The 18,604-nt window shown below is 46.0% G+C and overlaps 1 protein-coding gene across 1 annotated transcript in view; it reads left to right on the top strand.

The window, feature by feature from the left end:
• The window catches only part of LOC116945023 (signal transducer and activator of transcription 1-alpha/beta-like), a 35,489-nt gene that overhangs the window by 14,731 nt on the left and 2,154 nt on the right, over positions 1-18,604 (top strand). Inside the window, exons 5-23 of the mRNA XM_032959087.2 lie at positions 675-773; positions 1,856-1,934; positions 2,214-2,356; positions 2,827-2,978; positions 5,761-5,919; positions 7,986-8,078; positions 8,198-8,257; positions 8,537-8,566; positions 8,919-9,012; positions 10,596-10,637; positions 12,917-13,000; positions 13,566-13,664; positions 14,071-14,206; positions 15,532-15,584; positions 16,144-16,238; positions 16,616-16,764; positions 17,291-17,470; positions 17,949-18,018; positions 18,408-18,504. Of these exons, the coding sequence (XP_032814978.1) occupies positions 675-773; positions 1,856-1,934; positions 2,214-2,356; positions 2,827-2,978; positions 5,761-5,919; positions 7,986-8,078; positions 8,198-8,257; positions 8,537-8,566; positions 8,919-9,012; positions 10,596-10,637; positions 12,917-13,000; positions 13,566-13,664; positions 14,071-14,206; positions 15,532-15,584; positions 16,144-16,238; positions 16,616-16,764; positions 17,291-17,470; positions 17,949-18,018; positions 18,408-18,504 (1,914 nt within the window). The remainder of the gene's footprint in view (positions 1-674; positions 774-1,855; positions 1,935-2,213; positions 2,357-2,826; positions 2,979-5,760; positions 5,920-7,985; positions 8,079-8,197; positions 8,258-8,536; positions 8,567-8,918; positions 9,013-10,595; positions 10,638-12,916; positions 13,001-13,565; positions 13,665-14,070; positions 14,207-15,531; positions 15,585-16,143; positions 16,239-16,615; positions 16,765-17,290; positions 17,471-17,948; positions 18,019-18,407; positions 18,505-18,604) is intronic.

Below are 18,604 nucleotides of genomic sequence, written 5' to 3' on the forward strand. Positions count from 1 at the left end.
GTAAATGCAGAGACCATGGTGAATTGCAAAGATTTACCTCCAGGTCACTTCAGTAAAGATTTGTTTCAAAGTTAAAACATTGTAGCATTGTGCGAGTCCATGTTCTCCTGAAATTCCGAATTCCTTTAATGGCGCATGCATTTAACGATGACCACATCACCCCAAAAATGAAATCGCCCTGAATGCACCCGATTTATCTAACCAGCTAATCAGGAACAAGCCTGGTTCTTGCTTGACAGGGAGACTCCCTGGAAATACCAGATGTTGTAGGCTTGGGCTGTGAAGTGGTCAGTAAATAACTATTGAGTACATCGGTGCCAAGCTTTTGCGTGTTATCGCCTCGCATGCATGGGTGTTCTCCAGGTACCTCAATTCACTCCCACAAGTAAAATACTTATTAATAGAAAAGGCCAAACATCCCAAATCAGGATTCTCTGAAACAACCCGAACGACACGGTAAGGCTTTCCTCGGTAAATAAAAAGCATGATTGTGAAAGTGTTTTATGCAACAACTTTACCAGTTTCGCAGCCTATCTAATTGTTTCATAGATGCAATCAAGTGCATCGCACTTCATGAACAGATGGATACTCATGGCTCACCATTACTGGTTACTACCGATTGCGAGTATGGACGTTCGTCCATGGTCATGACACTTTCCTTGTCTCTGCCACAGGGTGCTGAAGGTCAGCAGTATCGACCTCAGAGCTCCATCCAGTCCGAGAAGCAGAAGAACCTGGAACTAACCATCGCAGAGGTCAAGAAACGCGTGCAGGTATAACACCTGTGGAGAGTGGTGCTGTAACTCATTCCTGCGGAGGGAGCTGGTAGGAACGTTGGGTTGCTGGGTCAATGGCCAGGGTCAACGGCGGCACCACGTGGTGTATTCCGCAAATATGCCCGTCTGTGAGGGCGGGCACAAGCCGGCGTGAGTAGGTTAAACATTGAGTTTTATAAGGACACCACGGGGTGACCAGCCCCTCCCCACCCAGCCCCACCCCTCCCAGCCCCACCCAGCCCCTCCCCACCAAGCCCCACCCTCTCCACCCAGCCCCTCCCTTCCTACCCAGCCTCTTCCCACCCTCCCCTCTCCACCCAGCCCCACCCCTCCCATTTTTGGATGCACGACGGCCGAACACAATAATCCCCTGTGGCCTGGTGGTGTAACCAGTAGGTTTCCACCAGTAAAACTAGGCTTATATGGAGCCCGAGTGAATGGATCAGTCGAGACACGATGATGATGATGTTACTGCACGGATGTGCACCTGCATATCTATATATATAAAAGGGAAATTTGTGAATATGTGTGTCTGTTCGAAATGTTTAGCGTACTTCCCGACATGCAACAAACTTGACATTTGGCATGTGGGTAGCTTCCAGACTGTAGACAATGCATAAAGTATAAAAATAGAGTTTTGTATTTTGGGGGGCGGGGCGCAATAATGGATGTATTTTGCACGGCAAGTGAGCGGTGACGTCACATCTGTGATGTCACCCGCATGTGGCAGCGTCACGCAGTGTGCCTGCTGACGTCACGCTTACCCCCCCACCCCCAACCCTCCGCGTCGGCCGTGTATTAATCCAAGGCAAGAATCCAAGTCCCGGGCGAAGCTGGGTAGTAAAGCTAGTGAGAAATCAGATGGAAACATATAGTGTGAATGTGTAGTGAGCTCATAAAAAGACATAATAGTCGTAAACTATTGGGATGCTGTTGGCGAACAGTAAACCTAGTGATATCTCTTCATAGGAGATTAATGAGTTATAAGAGTTCTCAAATTACATTTGTAGAAAATGTGGTTTAGTCAAATAAATGGTACTGCACTATATATGTATTCATATGTTGTTTTGTGCCTTCAGGTAACAGAGCAAAATATCAAATCCCTGGAAAATTGTCAGGATGAGTTTGACTTCCGCTACAAAGACTTTCAGACCAAAGGTGAGGACAAATGTTCTCAAAACGTGGTCATTTGCCTGCATTTTTGTATCAGCTACTGGGCTGTTTTTTTACCACTGTTCTATTTTCTTATTCTTTCGGTGGGGCTTTTAACAACATTTTTCAGTCTTAAGTCTCTTACAAATTGACTTCTAGATGAAAAATGTAACCAGTTTTGTCTTTTGTTTTTTAAACTGTCCACTTTCAAAGTGCATTTGCATATTTTATATTGTGTGTGTTTGATTTGATTGAACACGTGGCTGAATTCTTGTGTCACCACAGACGGTCCAGAGAGCAATAGCGCCAGTCTCTTGTCAAAACAGCAGCCGTCGCCACAGAACGGCAAGCCCAACGGGCAGGGGGACTCCAAGAAGCAGATGGCACGGCTGCAGGTGATGCTGCAGAACCTGGACCAGAATCGCAAGGTGCGGGACCCTACAGCAAAACGTGTCGCGGCAATCTTGGTCTCCACGTCGGGGACACAGAGTGATCTGGTTCTGGGTTTGACCACATAGGCGCTCTGCAATTGTGGTAAATCTGCACATTCGTATCAAGCCACGCGTATCCATTGCGGTGGGTTGCGATTTGGTGTTTTAATTATGGGGAGCGGTCGAGTTAAAACCCCGATCACGGTCAACATTGCTAAATTACAGAGATGCCCCGTATATATATCTCTACCCATTCAGGGCCTCCCCCCTAAGTTAACTTAGCCTGAAATGAGTGATTGTGTGATGTTTAAACATCGCCACCAGGGAATCAAAGGGGGTCGGGGGTGTGGTTCTGACCACCCAGCCCTTCGTGTGCCGTGCCGGCCTTCGTAGGTGCTCACTAACAGGACTCGCCCCAGCAATCCGTTGACTCCTTCAGGGGATCTTTTGTCTCTTGTGCGACACAGCAAATCTTGCAATCGATGACAGAGCTGCTGGCCATCGCCGACTATGTCCACAACAAGCCGCTGCTGGAAGAGCTGAACGAGTGGAAGCGGAGGCAACAGCTCGGTTGCATCGGCGGCCCACCCAACATCTGCCTCGACCACCTGGAGAAGTGGTACACACCCTCCCACTCGCCCTCTTGCCAAGTCGCACGTGCCCGCTTGCCGCATGATGCCTGCTTGCCGCATGATGCCTGCTTTTCCCCACCTGAATTGCACAATGATCAGGTTAATAAATCTGGCCAGGTAGCTCAGCGGTTCGCGTTGAGTGGCTCGCAATGGTGAGGTTGCAAGTTCAGTTCCCGCCCCGGGGGGTTGACTCGGCCCATAAACCCTCCGCGGTCGGTTAAAATAAGTACCAATTGTGTGGTTGTCCTAGATTTGAAGCTTTCGTGACTGCAAGGATTCATACTCTTTGTTTTTTTCGGTAAAGTCACGGAGGTAAAATAAAATAAAACAACTAAATTAAATCACGACGTTTCGGAGGCAACACAAGCTTCCGTCTTCAGGTGGGGAGCTCAAGAGCTCTCCACCTGATACAGCGATTCTGCCGTGACTGTTCCACCTGAAGACGGAAGCTTGTGTTGCCTCCGAAACGTCGTGATTTAATTTAGTTGTTTTATTTTATTTTACCTACGTGATTTTACCGAAAAAACCAAAGAGTAGTGGTTGTCCTGTAGATAGAACCGCCTCCACCGTAGGAATGCGGAATTTGTAAACAGGAGATGATCACCACCCTAATGTTAATTAGAACAGGAAAGCACCGTGATTTTGAACTGACGGTGTCTTACCCAAGAAATTATATTTGTAGGTAGATTACAGTGGCAGTGAGGTTGCACTCTGCAAGCACTTCACTTGATTTTCTCTGAAGGGGATGCTTCTTGTGCTGCTTGGCCAGGCAGCACCAGTGGTCGGGGATGTTGTGTCGTAAAATCTCATCTCTGGGAGCCTACAGTAAGATATTTTTTTTTTGCTCTCGAAATACCGATACAAATACAGATTTTCATAAACGAGTCTTAAAATACTCCAGAGCTGTGAACTTTCAGTTTTCAGGTCGCACACCTGTTCTATATCATGCACACGTTTCACAAGCAAACTCCTGCCGGTAAATACTGTTGATGTGGCTAGGATGAGTTTTCTCCAAGAGCTGCGGTTATTTCCCACAAGCCAACTTGTTCATGGTATTGGTCAAATATCCAAATGCAAGAAGAGCCTTCTAAAATGATTCTTGAGACTGGTTGAAGTGTTTCTTATTAACTACCTTGCCTGTTATACAGGAGGTCGTGGGTTCGATCCCGACCCTGAATGTATATTTGGAGTTTGCTTATTTTCCCGTGGGTGTGTGGATTTTTTCCGGGTCCTCCGATTTTTCCCTCCACATTTAGAATCAACATGCATTCAAGAGTATTTGGCCGTAATAAATTTCCACGTGGTTAAGCCACTTCGTTGAGCAATCATTTGTCTGTAAATACACATTTTGAATTCCAATAATGTGTGACAATTCAATGGATTAGAATACATCACAAAAAGTGTCCCTCCGGCTTTTCATTGTAGGCACAAGTGCTGTTCACGCGCATCACACCCATCATTCCCTGTCTCCCCAGTACTACAGTTAAAAAGCTGCACAAACTGTTTATTTTGAGGCTGTATGTATGTTGAATTTCTTTCGCACCATATGTAGCCAACCGTGCTAATCGGAGGCGCCATGGCTGAGTTGTTTTAAGCTAGTCATGAACAGGTTGACTCCCGTATCTGGCACTGACGGTCGAAAAGTCATTGACAAGGTTTGAAGTAAAAAAAAAACATTATTTCCATTCATCATCTTAATTGTAGATTTGTTTTTCATTGTGCGCTCTTAAATATATGTAATTGTTATTATCGTGACACGCTAAGACATATCTAACTCTGTGCTCTATGGTTACCTGGCTATGCCCTTACACACTCCTGACCAGCTGGCTCAAAAACTCTGTAAATGGATACGCAACTGAGAAATGAACCTAGCTCACCTGGATTCTACAAATCGCTGTTCCTCCACTCCCCTCATAAAAATGCACGTAATCATCCCTGCATAAACCCGCTGTCCTTTTCCAGCCATATGAACAGAACTTTGTTTTAATTAACTATTGCTCATTACAATGCTAACGCGTGACAAAGCAGCTACATTAGGGTTATACCTAAACTATACACAGTAGTGGGGAACTATAAACCCTGCTGGATTTAGATTTCACGGAAAAGTAAACAAATATAGGTTATAGGTTGCTATGCCCTTAAACACGTGGTGGTGTACCTTGCTGAGGAAGGTTGCCCAACTGGTTTTCATGTTACTCCCAAAACCCTGGGAATGCAAATAAATGCAATTCAACAGGTTTGTCCGTCTGATGAAGTGAGTTGTAATGACTGGCGACACATCGTACTCTGGATTGTAAATGTTGTGGATTTGCTGTCCAACACACCGGCGTGCTGTAGTAGTAACGAATTGGCATGTTCTGTTTACGTGACAAATCTTACTAATTGGCTTTGTCGGGTGGTGACGGGTTTAATGACACATTTATATTTACACGATCTAATCCAAATAAAAACCTGTTATAGATGATATTGGTCGCGAAAGCCTACGTATTAAACTATATACACTTAGTGCATCTTCTAAAATGCTTATCTGTAAGATTTAGAGGCATCACTTTCACAAAATTCAATCACCTGTTGAGAAGAAAGTAAGAGGATCAGTGGAGTATATATAAATGAATTGTCCTGTGTGTTTGATACATGTGGAGGAACAACCTTAAACGTTTCCTGGCAGCGCATTGAGAGCATTGTGTTGCACAGTGACGAGGTCTGAAAACACACCTTGTGTGTGCGTGCGTGGGGGATCGTTGTCTTTGTTGTGTGCGCGCATTATAGGTACACCGAGCTGGCAGAGGCACTGCTGCAGGTGCTGAGGCAGCTCAGGAAGCTGGAGGAGCTGCAGCAGAAGGTGACCTACAAAGGGGACCCCATTGTGTCATACAAGGGCGACTTGGAGGAAAAGACCAGCAACCTGCTGCAGGCTCTCTTCAACAAGTACGCACCACATGCTGTTACAGGCTCGAAACCCATAACCACACTGCGTGTATTTCAAGCCATGCGTATTGAACAAAATATATATTTTTTGCTATTTCATCAGAAGAATTACCTGCTTCTATTATTTCGCACATCAGTCACGTGATCAGAATATTGATTTATACTGGAGGAATCCGATGAGCTGTAAAGCTCTTTTTCACATGTCCAGCAAAGACAGCTGAAGCAATACAACCTCACAAGGGTTTTAGTATTTCTTTTTAAGGATCCTGGATTTTTTTTGTTAACGAAATCATTATGAACCCACTGCTGGATGAAGGTCTCCCCATGTTTGTGCCATTGCCTCTCGATCTTGCAATGTCGTCATCCATCTTGTACCTGCACATTAGCTCATCTCATCGCCCCAACCCTTGTGGTGGTCACACATTGCTGTGTATGACTTTTGCTTTTTATTTATTTCATCAAATATAAAAGCGTTACCAAATTATGTATTGAATGAATACTTTAATGCATGGAACCTGGTCTCCTGATAACAAGGTTCAATCCACAACGTGTTGCAGCAATGTCTTTATATTTGTGTAGTGGGTTCTACGGAGACGCACACTAGAACTTGGAGGCAACACGTTTATTATAACACCCCAACTAGACCACAACGGGGTAACTACATAACCGGGTCAGTCAGTAACACACTGCCTGACCCACGTTGCCGAGCGTAAAGACCGAGGATCGAGGATTGAAGAGACGTAGCACCGACGGGTTCCATTCCAACAGACAGCCCGGATCGGCTCTCGGGACTTGCCTTTTATGCCTCTGAGCGTGGCCTAGCTCCGCTCTTGGCCACGCCCCCTTCTAGATCCTACGAGAAGGCTCTGGGCTATATATCACGTGTCCCTCTTGCCACCCTTTGGCCCCGCTCACTACCCTCTCCTGTCACGTGCCCTCTCGGGTTCACCGAGACTGTCACGTCCTCAACTGCCCTCTCTCTGACCGTCACCAGAACCATCCCCCCTAGGGCCCGCTTGCATGCCATACCTCTACTCTGGTGCCAGAGAGAGGCTCAACACGCACAGTTCCAATCCCCGTGACAGTATCTGGCGCTAAACGCCATAGTGACTCCATTTACGTCACTACACTTGTGAGTGGTGATGCAGTGGTTAGCGCACTACACTCTGAATCCAGTGTCTAAGTTAGATTTCCGGCCACGTCTAATATCAGTGGCGAGTGATATCTGAACCTCCCTTCACCAACCCATACTGACCAGCATGGTGAAATATGGTCAAATGACCCCTAAAATTGACATCCCATGGGGAAGCCTTAATCCACCAGTAGATTGACAAGGGACTTATTATTATTAACAATTATTACAGTACCATATTGCACCATACCCAAGCAAGCTTGTGCACAGTAAACAAAAAAAAAACTAACACATGAACGTCTTAAATGGCCATAAGATTATCCTGAGAGCTAATTATTTAGGTCTCGTTTCTATGGCCTCTGCTGGTTGTGCGGTAAAGCACTGAACACTTACGTGCACAGCCATTGCTGCAATTAAACCTGCAGCAATGATTGGACAGTAACTCCTGGTTGAAATTGTCCAAAGCCTTGAACTTCATATCGCCTGCAATAAAGCACACGATTACTGGTTCTGTGTTTTTTTTAATGCTCGAAGAAGAAAACAACATTATTTTAACCTTTCACAAATGGAACATATATTTCTAGATTATCCACTACTCTAGAAACAAACAGGAGAGGTTTACCACTTTGATAAAGGTGTTGTTACTTTCATATTGATAATGAAGTACCATGCAACTCACACCGCGTTAGTTTAACACACAGGCTTTTGCGACCAATATCCATAAATAGTTTTTTTTTGGGTTAGATCGCGTTACTAAATCATATCCTTCAGAACTTGTGCAATGGGTGTCATTTTCCTGCTGTTACAGTCTCGCCATGCGGCAGCTGATTTATACTAGCTGTTGGGTATAGTCTGCGGGAGGGTAGGTTCTCATGTTACTCTGTTGCTCATCTGTCTCACTTGTGTGACTGTCCACCCACGTGAATGACCTCAGTGCCTTCGTGGTGGAGTGCCAACCGTGCATGCCCACGCACCCACAGAGGCCGCTGGTGATCAAGACGAGTGTGCAGTTCACCGCCAAGATCAGGTGCGTGCATCGCACACGGTGATATTTTCCAGCAGAGCTCCGGCAACGCGGCTGGTACGCAACATAATGTCCACGGTTCTAAGCGGATACCGCATGCGCGTTGCTCCTTGCTGTTACAGGCTCCTCGTGAAGCTGTCCGAGTTGAACTACCAGTTGAAGGTTAAGGCATCCATTGACAAGTGAGTCATGCTTTCTGTAGTATCGGTCCCATTTTGGCCTCCATGTCCCCTAAAAGGGGTTCCCATTCAATTAAACTAATGCAGTGCATCTTCTTGGGTTCCTTCGGTAAAGTCACGTAGAATGAGAATAAAATAATAAATTGATAAAATAAAATAACACATTAAATCGAAATTTAATGCAGTGCATGTTTTAAAATGAAAACAGCAACTCTTGTCGGTTTGACAGGTGTTAATCAAGACTAACCTCGTGTATTTTTTTGCATTTTCTGCCGTCATCAGGGATATTGGCGATAAGCCTCCAGTCAAGGGGTGAGTGCCTGAATTCCATCTCTTTAGATTTGTTTAATGTTCTGACATTGTGCATATTATTAGCAAAACATTTGAATCTGTCATATCACACAGCATCTTGGGCTATGTGATAATTAATTCCAAAAACAAACAAGACTAAGTATACCATCAGTCCTTAAAGTCAGTTACTCTTAGACCACCCAGTGGCCTCAATTACCTGCAATATTGCGATGCATAAAATATAAAATATCACTATTTAGTTGACAAAGTACTCCGAGTCCATCACATCTTGTGCAATGTGAGCCAATCAGCGGCAAGGACAGCTGCAGCCAGTGTCGAGGACTAAAGTCACCATGTGTCCCACCAACCCTAGCTTCCGTCGCTTCAACATCCTGGGCACCAACACCAAGGTGATGAACATGGAGGAGTGCAACAGTGGCAGCCTCGCGGTGGAGTTCCGCCACCTGGTGAGCTCCTCACACGGCACACGTTCACAACGTGAGAGTGTGGCCACTGCACCTGGCAGTCAGCCACAGCTCACCGCTACAGCTGCCTGGTGATGTATGTTGAACATTTCACAGCGTACGGAGACGACCGTGCGAATTGTTGAAGGACAACAAACTAAACACAAAAAACAATTCTAAAGAAATGGGTTTTCAATTTAGATTAAAAGTATATATCTCCAGTGGCTTACTAATATCGAATGTAAGATTGTTCTAGACGTCCACAGAAGCACATCTGAAAGCGCGTGATGCACACTGGCGGAGCCAGTTGGGGGGGTGGGGTGGCACGTGTAGCATATTATTATGTGCCAGGGACTTTATGAGATGATAGGACAATAGTCTGAGTCCATAATTGGCAATAAGTAACGGCAAAGCAGATGTAATAAGTAACTCAGAATTGTGCGCAGTTGCGTATACAGTACACGACTTCCCTGAAGGCATCGACACCTTCAGCGAGCGCGATGCCGATCACACAACGCGGTTCGAATTCGACCCTCGAACGATGGCTGCGCCATCGCCGCACACGCGTCGAATAAAAACCAAGGGACAAGTCCTTACTTACTAACAACTCCTCTATATTCTTAGCTCTTTCGGTAAAGTCACGTTGAAGGGAAACAATAAAATATATATAATGCAAACCGACACACCTGATGACGACCGTTTGTGTTATGGTCGAAACGTCGTGAGAATTTTTATTGTTTTATATATATTTTATTATTTTATTGTTTCCCTTCAACGTGACTTTACCGAAAGAGCTAAGAATATGAATAACTGCAGTCACGAAAGCTTTAAATCAAAACTCCTCTATAATTTTTAATTGCTGTAGGGGTTGCCCCCCCCCCCCCCCCCCCCGACATTAAAATCCTGGCTCCGCCATTGGCGATGCAGTGACCGTCTTTGTTCGATGGCTAGGTTTATGCTCCTTGCCGAGATCAGCAAGGTATTGTGGTTCATTTGTGGCAAGCGTGATGTTACAAAGCATAAGAGCAAGGTGCCCTGCAGTAAAGTTGATGTGCAACACCCTGCAATGTCATGCACAAGCATTGCCAGAAGAGTACCGGTGTCATAGCCAAAATTCTGAATTTGAAAATCGCCTGCACACATATATATAAAATATTTCTTCCCATGCATGGGCTAAATTTCCCTATTGTTAAAGATATATTTGATCTCAATGGGCTCTCACCTGAATCGAAGTAAGTCAAACTGAATTAAACCTCTGCATTGCAGTAGCAGTAACATGATCATTGTACCGCAAGCAGCTCTTCGTTGAGTGTTTCCCTGGCAGTGCACTAGATGATGTCAATGTGCTCAGGCAAGGTTCACGTAACACCTCCTTACCACTGTCATACTGCGGTGGAGCAGCGGTGACACACATGTACATACATAGTCGCCTCTTACATAAACCGATTGATGATAGCCCCCCCTCCGCCTGTTCTACTGCTTTTGAATAATCATAGTTTAAAATAACTGTTCAAAAGGAGTCTTTGCAGGAAAAGATTTACTTTAGCAACGAGGTGTGCGTGCGTGCGCGCGCGTGTCTTCTGCAGCAAGTACGAGAACAGCGCACGCAAGCAGGAGGCAGGAACGAGGTGAGGTTCCTTTACTGCACCCCTTGCCGGGGGATCAACAGTGCCCCACTTGTGATGGACTCAATGCGCACTCTTGATAATTCAGCATGTCACCCAATAGATTTGCGAGCTCATGTAAGTACAGTGAGGGAAAAAAGTATTTGATCCCCTGCTGGTTTTGTACGTTCGCCCACCGACAAAGAAATGATCAGTCTTTAATTTTAATGGTAGGTTTATTTGAACAGTGAGAGACAGAATAACAACAACAAAATCCGGGAAAACGCATGTCAAAAATGTTATAAATTGATTTGCATTTTAATGAGGGAAATAAGTATTTGACCCCCTCTCAATCAGAAATATTTCTGGCTCCCAGGTGTCTTTTATACAGGTAACGAGCTGAGATTAGGAGCACACTCTTAAAGGGAGTGCTCCTAACCTCAGCTTGTTACCTGTATAAAAGACACCTGTCCACAGAAGCAATCAATCAATCAGATTCCAAACTCTCCACCATGGCCAAGACCAAAGAGCTCTCCAAAGATGTCAGGGACACGATTGTAGACCTACACAAGGCTGGAATGGGCTACAAGACCATTGCCAAGCAGCTTGGTGAGAAAGTGACAACAGTTGGTGCGATTATTCGCAAATGGAAGAAACACAAAAGAACTGTCAATCTCCCTCGGCCTGGGGCTCCATGCAAGATCTCACCTCGTGGAGTTGCAATGATCATGAGAACGGTGAGGAATCAGCCCAGAACTACACGGGAGGATCTTGTCAATGATCTCAAGGCAGCTGGGACCATAGTCACCAAGAAAACAATTGGTGACACACTACGCCGTGAAGGACTGAAATCCTGCAGCGCCCGCAAGGTCCCCCTGCTCAAGAAAGCACATATACATGCCCGTCTGAAGTTTGCCAATGAACATCTGAATGATTCAGAGGACAACTGGGTGAAAGTGTTGTGATCAGATGAGACCAAAATGGAGCTCTTTGGCATCAACTCAACTCGCCGTGTTTGGAGGAGGAGGAGGAATGCTGTCTATGACCCCAAGAACACCATCCCCGCCGTCAAACATGGAGGTGGAAACATGCTTTGGGGGTGTTTTTCTGATAAGGGGACAAGGACAACTTCACCGCATCAAAGGGACGATGGACGGTGCCATGTACCGTCAAATCCTGGGTGAGAACCTCCTTCCCTCAGCCAGGGCATTGAAAATGGGTCGTGGATGGGTATTCCAGCATAACAATGACCCAAACACACACGGCCAAGGCAACAAAGGAGTGGCTCAAGAAGAAGCACATTAAGGTCCTGGAGTGGCCTAGCCAGTCTCCAGACCTTAATCCCATAGAAAATATGTGGAGGGAGCTGAAGGTTTGAGTTGCCAAACGTCAGCCTCGAAACCTTAATGATTTGGAGAAGATCTGCAAAGAGGAGTGGGATAAAATCCCCCCTGAGATGTGTGCAAACCTGGTGGCCAACTACAAGACACGTCTGATCTCTGTGATTGCCAACATGGGATTTGCCACCAAGTACTAAGTCATGTTTTGCAGAGGGGTCATAAAAATGCAAATCAATTTATAACATTTTTGACATGCGTTTTTCTGGATTTTTTTGTTGTTATTCTGTCTCTCACTGTTCAAATAAACCTACCATTAAAATTATAGACTGATCATTTCTTTGTCAGTGGGCAAACGTACAAAATCAGCAGGGGATCAAATACTTTATTCCCTCACTGTAGTAACATCGCGAGGTGCCCATTAATTTCCATGGAATAGTTAATTCCGGGTTGGGAGATGAAATAAAACAGCATGGATTTCAGGGTCAATGTGAGGAGGAGGAAAACGTTGGTTGAGTGTCTGATGTGCATGTCAAAGTAGCATGGTGACGTAGTAGGGAGCACAGGTGATGCATCTGCAAAGTCACCGTAGTCTGCTGACCCATAATACCTGTGTGTTCACCTGTCAGACTATTCCACATACTCCCAAAGTACAACTAGCTAGGCACTAAATCTGTGGTGATATCACCTTCACTTTGTGGTGTCAAATTTTAATGTATTGTGCTACATTCGCCATTATCCAGATTCGAATCCTGTATTCGTTACCTCTCTGAGTCGGACTGCGGCTAAATATTTGTTCTTGATAGTGTGCCAACAATTTGTGACACTTGGGAGGCAAAGGCAATCATGACAATGATGTCTCCACCATTGTCACAGGGCATCCTAGCCATATCAGGTTATTGATAATCAGCACTTGGCCTGCAAGTGTAAGGTGGCTTAGAATGTATTCTTTGTGTGTGTGTGCAGGGATCACTGATAGTGACGGAAGAGCTCCACCTCATCAGCTTTGAGACGCAATTTTACCACCAGAGCCTCAAGATGGACCTGGAGGTAGCTGTCCCACATGCAGTGACAAGATTATTGGTTGGAGTTTAGATTAGAGTGGTAAAACATAACTACTTCAGGTTTAGTAATTTCAGTGGAGTCCTATCACCAACAATACAATTTGGATAGACATCGCATCTAAATGCAACTACATCTGAAGTCCGTGCAAAATATTAACAGATTGTTTAAACATATGGGATGATATAATGGATACACATTTACATTCCTGGCTAATATTAGTGTTGTTTTTTTGTATCTGTGAATAACATTGGGGTTTTTGCGTTGTTTGTAATATCAAACGCGAACATGAATGTTTTGGAGTCTGGCTTTAGAGCTTGGCATTTGTTATTTCTTTCCGCACCTTCGATTAGCATGGTTGGCTATGTACGGTGCAAAAGAAGTTCAACAAAAATACTTTCATAAATGGGTTTAGAGGGCGTGATACTGCAGATGTCATCTCTTCTGAAAGTCAGTGTGATGTAAGTGCTTGCATTGTCACGGCAATATCTTTGCAGCTTGATTGTGCATCACAGTGCGTGCATTGTGTGTGCGGTGCTTTCGTCTAACACAGACGACGTCTCTGCCTGTCATTGTCATCTCCAACGTGAGCCAACTGCCCAATGGCTGGGCGTCCATCCTGTGGTACAACATGCTCACCAACGAGCAGAAGGTGAGACTACACGTGCACAATGTTCTGGGTGGATGGGGCAGTGCAGGGCGATATTTTATACTACGTTTCTAAATTCTAGTGCTTGGAGAAATTAAATGAAGGCAATAGCCCTCTATTGTAAAAAAAAAAAAATCAAACTTACAATGCATTTTTTTGTATCTGTATGTACGTTGAACTTCCTTCGCACGGTATGTAACCAATGGTTATAATCGGAGGTGCAGGTATATAAAGCGTCTGGCATTAATATTGGTTGAAATATAATTATCTCTGCTAGATTGTACGATTAGAAAGGTACTTCCAAAGCATTGTATTGAATGTGTTTGTGTTGCGCTAATTAAAGTCGTGTCCATTACGTGCATGTCAGGATAACGAGGAGTGTGGCGCCACGTCTCTGTCTCTGCCACAGAACCTGTCCCTGTTCCTGAACCCACCGGCAGCGAGCTGGAGCCTGCTCTCCGACGTGCTCAGCTGGCAGTTCTCGTGCGTCACCTCCAGAGGCCTCAACCCACAGCAGCTCGTCACGCTCGCCGAGAAGCTGCTCGGTGGGTCCAGCGCGTGTTCCCCCCCGCCAGCGGCGCGGCCGGACTTAGGGCCCGCTGTAGGGTCAGCGGTGGTGACGCAGCGCTGCGTTTAAAGGGTGCATCGATCCCATCGGTTTAACATCGATTCTCAATTGTCATATCAGGGCTCTACGACACGTTTCACCGCTATTGAGTCGTGACATAGCCAACACGGTCGCGTGTAGCATCGTATCGACAAGCCTCGGTTATTGCAACTCACTACTCTACGGGACGTCTGGCAAAACCATTACCAAGCTGCAGTGTGTACAAAATGATTTGGCACGTGTCGGTGCTGTGTCCATCCATTGCTCGCCGAGCTGCATTATCTTCCAGTTGCCAAACGAATACATGATCAGGTAGCACTCGTTACACACAAAGTGCTTGCCACAAATGAACCACAATGCCTTGCTGATCTTGTCGAGGACCATACACCATCACGCGAACTCCGGCTTTTGGCTAGCCATTGAACAAAGACAGTTACTGCATCGCGCGCTTTCAGATGCACTTCCGTGGCCGTCTGGAACGCTCTTCCTTCAGATATTAGGAAGTTATGCACTTTTAAATCCAAAAATAATTTCTTTAGAACTGATTTTTGCGTTTAGTTTGTTGTCCTTCCCCCGCACCTCCGAATACCGTAGTCGGCTATGTATGATGCGAAAGAAGTTCAACTTAGAGGGCCCGCATTAGGGTCAGCGGTAGGGACGCGGCGCTGTGTGGAGAGTCGTAAGCATTTAAAGAGTGCATCGATCCATCGGTTAAAATTGATTCTCACGTACACGGTTCACACGTGGATCATCCATGTGAGAATCGATCGCATTCAACTTATGCAAATAACATACAAATGATATGCGAAAGTTATACCTGCGCTGATGAAGCAAACTAAAATACAGAAAGATGCACGGTACTCGACTTGTGTTTAGTAAAAAGTCAGCGTCTCCTTGCTCAAGCAAGCATTTGGCAGTACTCATCTCTGTTGACAGGCCTCACCCAGTTATGGTAATTTTGCTATGGTGGGAACCAGTCTCTCCATAGGATGATCAATGTTGACTTCCCATTAAGTGATGTGAATTTATTGACACCTGGGAAGGATGATGGGCTGAATTGACCTGCAACAAAAAAATCTTATTTCATAATTCAAACTCTAGGATAGACTTCTGGGATGTCACGGTATGTCTGTACCACTTGTGTTTTTGGTGATTAAAAAAAAATAACTGCTGTTTGAAATATGGTGGCAGATAATTATTTATAATGGCATAGCTTCTACTGTGACGATAACTGACCGTGTCTATGGCTCGACATTGTTCCAGGTCTCACTACAAACTACAAGGAGTGCCAGGTGCCCTGGGCTAAGTTCTGCAAGGTGAGATCAGCAGCTCTCACTGGTAGCAGGTTCTAGCTTAATAAAGTGATAAATATAAAAGGGCAGAGAATATGCCTCAACATATCTGTCTCGCCACATAAAACGCAAAAGTATTTATCCACATCCCATCAGCCACACATTCCCCAGGGAGTGCGTAATATCAGCAGCCATTGATTAAACACGAGAAAAATTTGGACTGGTTTGACATTGAGTGTCTCATCAGCAGTCCAGCTTGCTTGAACCAATTCTGGTGAGCTGCCAGATGTTTTAAAGTCAAGGACCCCCTCTCTTTTGGCGTCATCTGGTCCAACACCAGTGGAGACTAGGCTCTAAGAAAAGCCGTCTCGGGTGTGGACCAATCAATTTCAAGGACAGTGCCTTTATCATTATCAGAGTTGTCTCTTTTTGTTTGCATTTTGACTGCTTGTGTTGTGGTTATTGCAAACATAATCCCTTGTATAAAGGTGTCAGTTTTGGTGCCAGATAAAAGGGTAAAAACCTATTACTACTACTGAGTCTGAATCGCTTTACTGCCATTCCGTGTGTACGTGGAGTGCAGGAGAACATGCCCGAGAAGCAGTTTTCGTTTTGGCTGTGGCTGGATGGGATCATTGAACTCATAAAGAAGCACCTTCTGCCCATCTGGAATGAAGGGTAATGTGTGAAACGGAGGCAACAATTCACCTATTATTCCTGCCCCACTTACCTCACCGGTACACCTCGCTTTTCCATCAGCAATCGATTCTCTCCCCAACACTAAGCCTCCGCATTACTCGCTCTTTCATAACCACACTCGCCCTCTTCATAGCACTCAGTCTTTCCGTGCTAGTCACCCACTTCACACCATGAACGCTGTGGGCTTCCAATAGGCTGAATCGGCCACGTGCAGTGCAGTTGACAAAAAAACAGTTGGGCCACACATGCGTGGTGCTTGCCACGCTCGCCTTGTTGGACACTCGCTCATGGTGCCTGCCCAAGGGGCAAGCTGATGCTAAACGGGCGAGCCTTGTCTTTGTCTGCGCACACACCAGGTACATCATGGGCTTTGTGAGCAAGGACACGGAAAAGTCCCTGCTTAAGGACCAGCTGAGCGGCACCTTCCTGCTGCGCTTCAGCGAGAGCAGTCGTGACGGTGGCATCACCTTCACCTGGGTCGAGAAGCAGGATGGCATTGCCTGCGGTGAGCTTGGGGGGGAGGTTGGGAGCGTTGCGTGCTTTGAGAATCGCCCACCGGGGCATCCCTGGCAACAAGATGAGGCGGTGGGCACAGTGGGAGGATGGAGAGGTGTGAGAGAGGAGGGGGGTCCTGGAAAAAAGGGCAAGGAGAGGTGTGAATGTGATAACACGGCCACGACTAGAGGGTGGGCCGGCATGAAGAGCACCGGGAAGAGTTTGTGAATGGAATTGTAATAGGGGGTTAGGGAGAGAACAGGAATCTTACAGCACTTAAGGCCACTCACTGCAGGCCCGGTGAAAACATGGGCAGAATAATGCATGTGGAGCAGTACGTGAAGCCGGGTGGAGCAGGATCCTATTTTTAATTGAGCTAAGGAGTAGTGCTGTGACCCAGCTGTTTGAATCAGCTGCTTGCCCCTCCTGCGAGTGGATCACTATGAGTGGAGGCTCACGTGCTGCCCATGTGATCATTGCCCCCGCCCCCGCCCTTCCTTCTCTCCTCTATTGTCCACGGGGTTGCGCGTCTGCAGGTGATGTTCAGATCCACTCGGTGGAGCCGTACACCAAGCAGCAGCTAACGGCCGTGTCTTTCCCCGACATCATCAATTCTTTCAAGATCCTGAGCGACGCCAACATTCCCGAGTGCCCCCTGAAGTTCCTCTATCCGAACATCGGCAAGGATGTAGCCTTCAGCAAGTACTACTCGCGCAGTAAGTCCTAAGCCTCTGTTTACTCGCGTGCATTATATGTATGCACAATACAACAGTCATCCCACTCGTGCTGATGAGACTCTCAGCAAGCCCCTGTGAAGGTCATCGTGGCACATGAGAAGGTGATGTGACCAGGAACATGCTACCTCTGTCTCCCCAGTGTTGCTGTTAACACAATTGCAAGATTATCCATTTCAGACTGAGTTACCCTAGTGGAAGCCCAGGTCATGTTCACGTATCGATTTTCAGATGTATGCATGGGCACGAATCGAATGTGGGTTGCCAATATGAGAATGCAGTTTTGTCTTTTGTGGGTTTAATTGCTTAACCCTATGTCCCCGTTACCTGTAGCATCATAAGCAATATGTTCTGCACAGACATTTTTTACAGAGCCAGTGAATAGCACTCTAAAAAGTAATGAAAGAGATTACATTTAATAGTGGATTATGTGTTTCATCTTTGTGTGTGTGTGTGGCAGAGGTTGATGCCATGGAGGAGGATAAGAAAGAGGGCTACATCCAGACTGTGTTCATCCCGGTGCATGAGTTGTAAGCCCCTCTCTGCATCATTGTATTATGGAGGTTACCACATTGGTCTTGTTTGTGCTCCGCGCGATGGACGAGCGACTTGGCCTTTCTCTGTACATCAGTTGAATGCGTTATTACGTGCGCTGTGTTGCGAGCTCTGAGCTGTGTGCCACACCGTGTAGGGTGTCAAGTGCATGCTCTGTTCTGTGCTACTGCTGTGAACACCGCTCGCTGCACTCGCTGTGCCATTCGGTGTGTGTACACTTGCACTGTGCCATGTGTGTTGCTTGCTGTGCCGTACACTGTATTGTGCTGCGTGTGCTATCTGCAGTGTGGTGTTTACTGTGTGCCGTGGTGTGCTATGGGTCACTGTGTGCCTGTGTCACCGGTGTGGTGTGCCGCGTCAGCAGGAGGGTACCCCGCAACTCCGACATCTTCCCCATGTCCCCGGAGGACTTTCAGCAGCTGACAGACACCTTCCCTGACTTTGAACAGATGAGCATGGAGGTGAGATACTATTCAGTCAATCCCACATCGATCCTCTGATTTAAATATCATTCGCCACAATCATAGATGAACATTTACTGTACGTGTATCCCAAAATGTT

Source organism: Petromyzon marinus, chromosome 2 (genome assembly GCF_048934315.1).
Source record: "Petromyzon marinus isolate PM22_M1 ecotype Great Lakes invasive population chromosome 2, UKy_Petmar_22M1.pri1.0, whole genome shotgun sequence".
NCBI classification, from domain to species: Eukaryota; Metazoa; Chordata; class Hyperoartia; order Petromyzontiformes; family Petromyzontidae; genus Petromyzon; species Petromyzon marinus.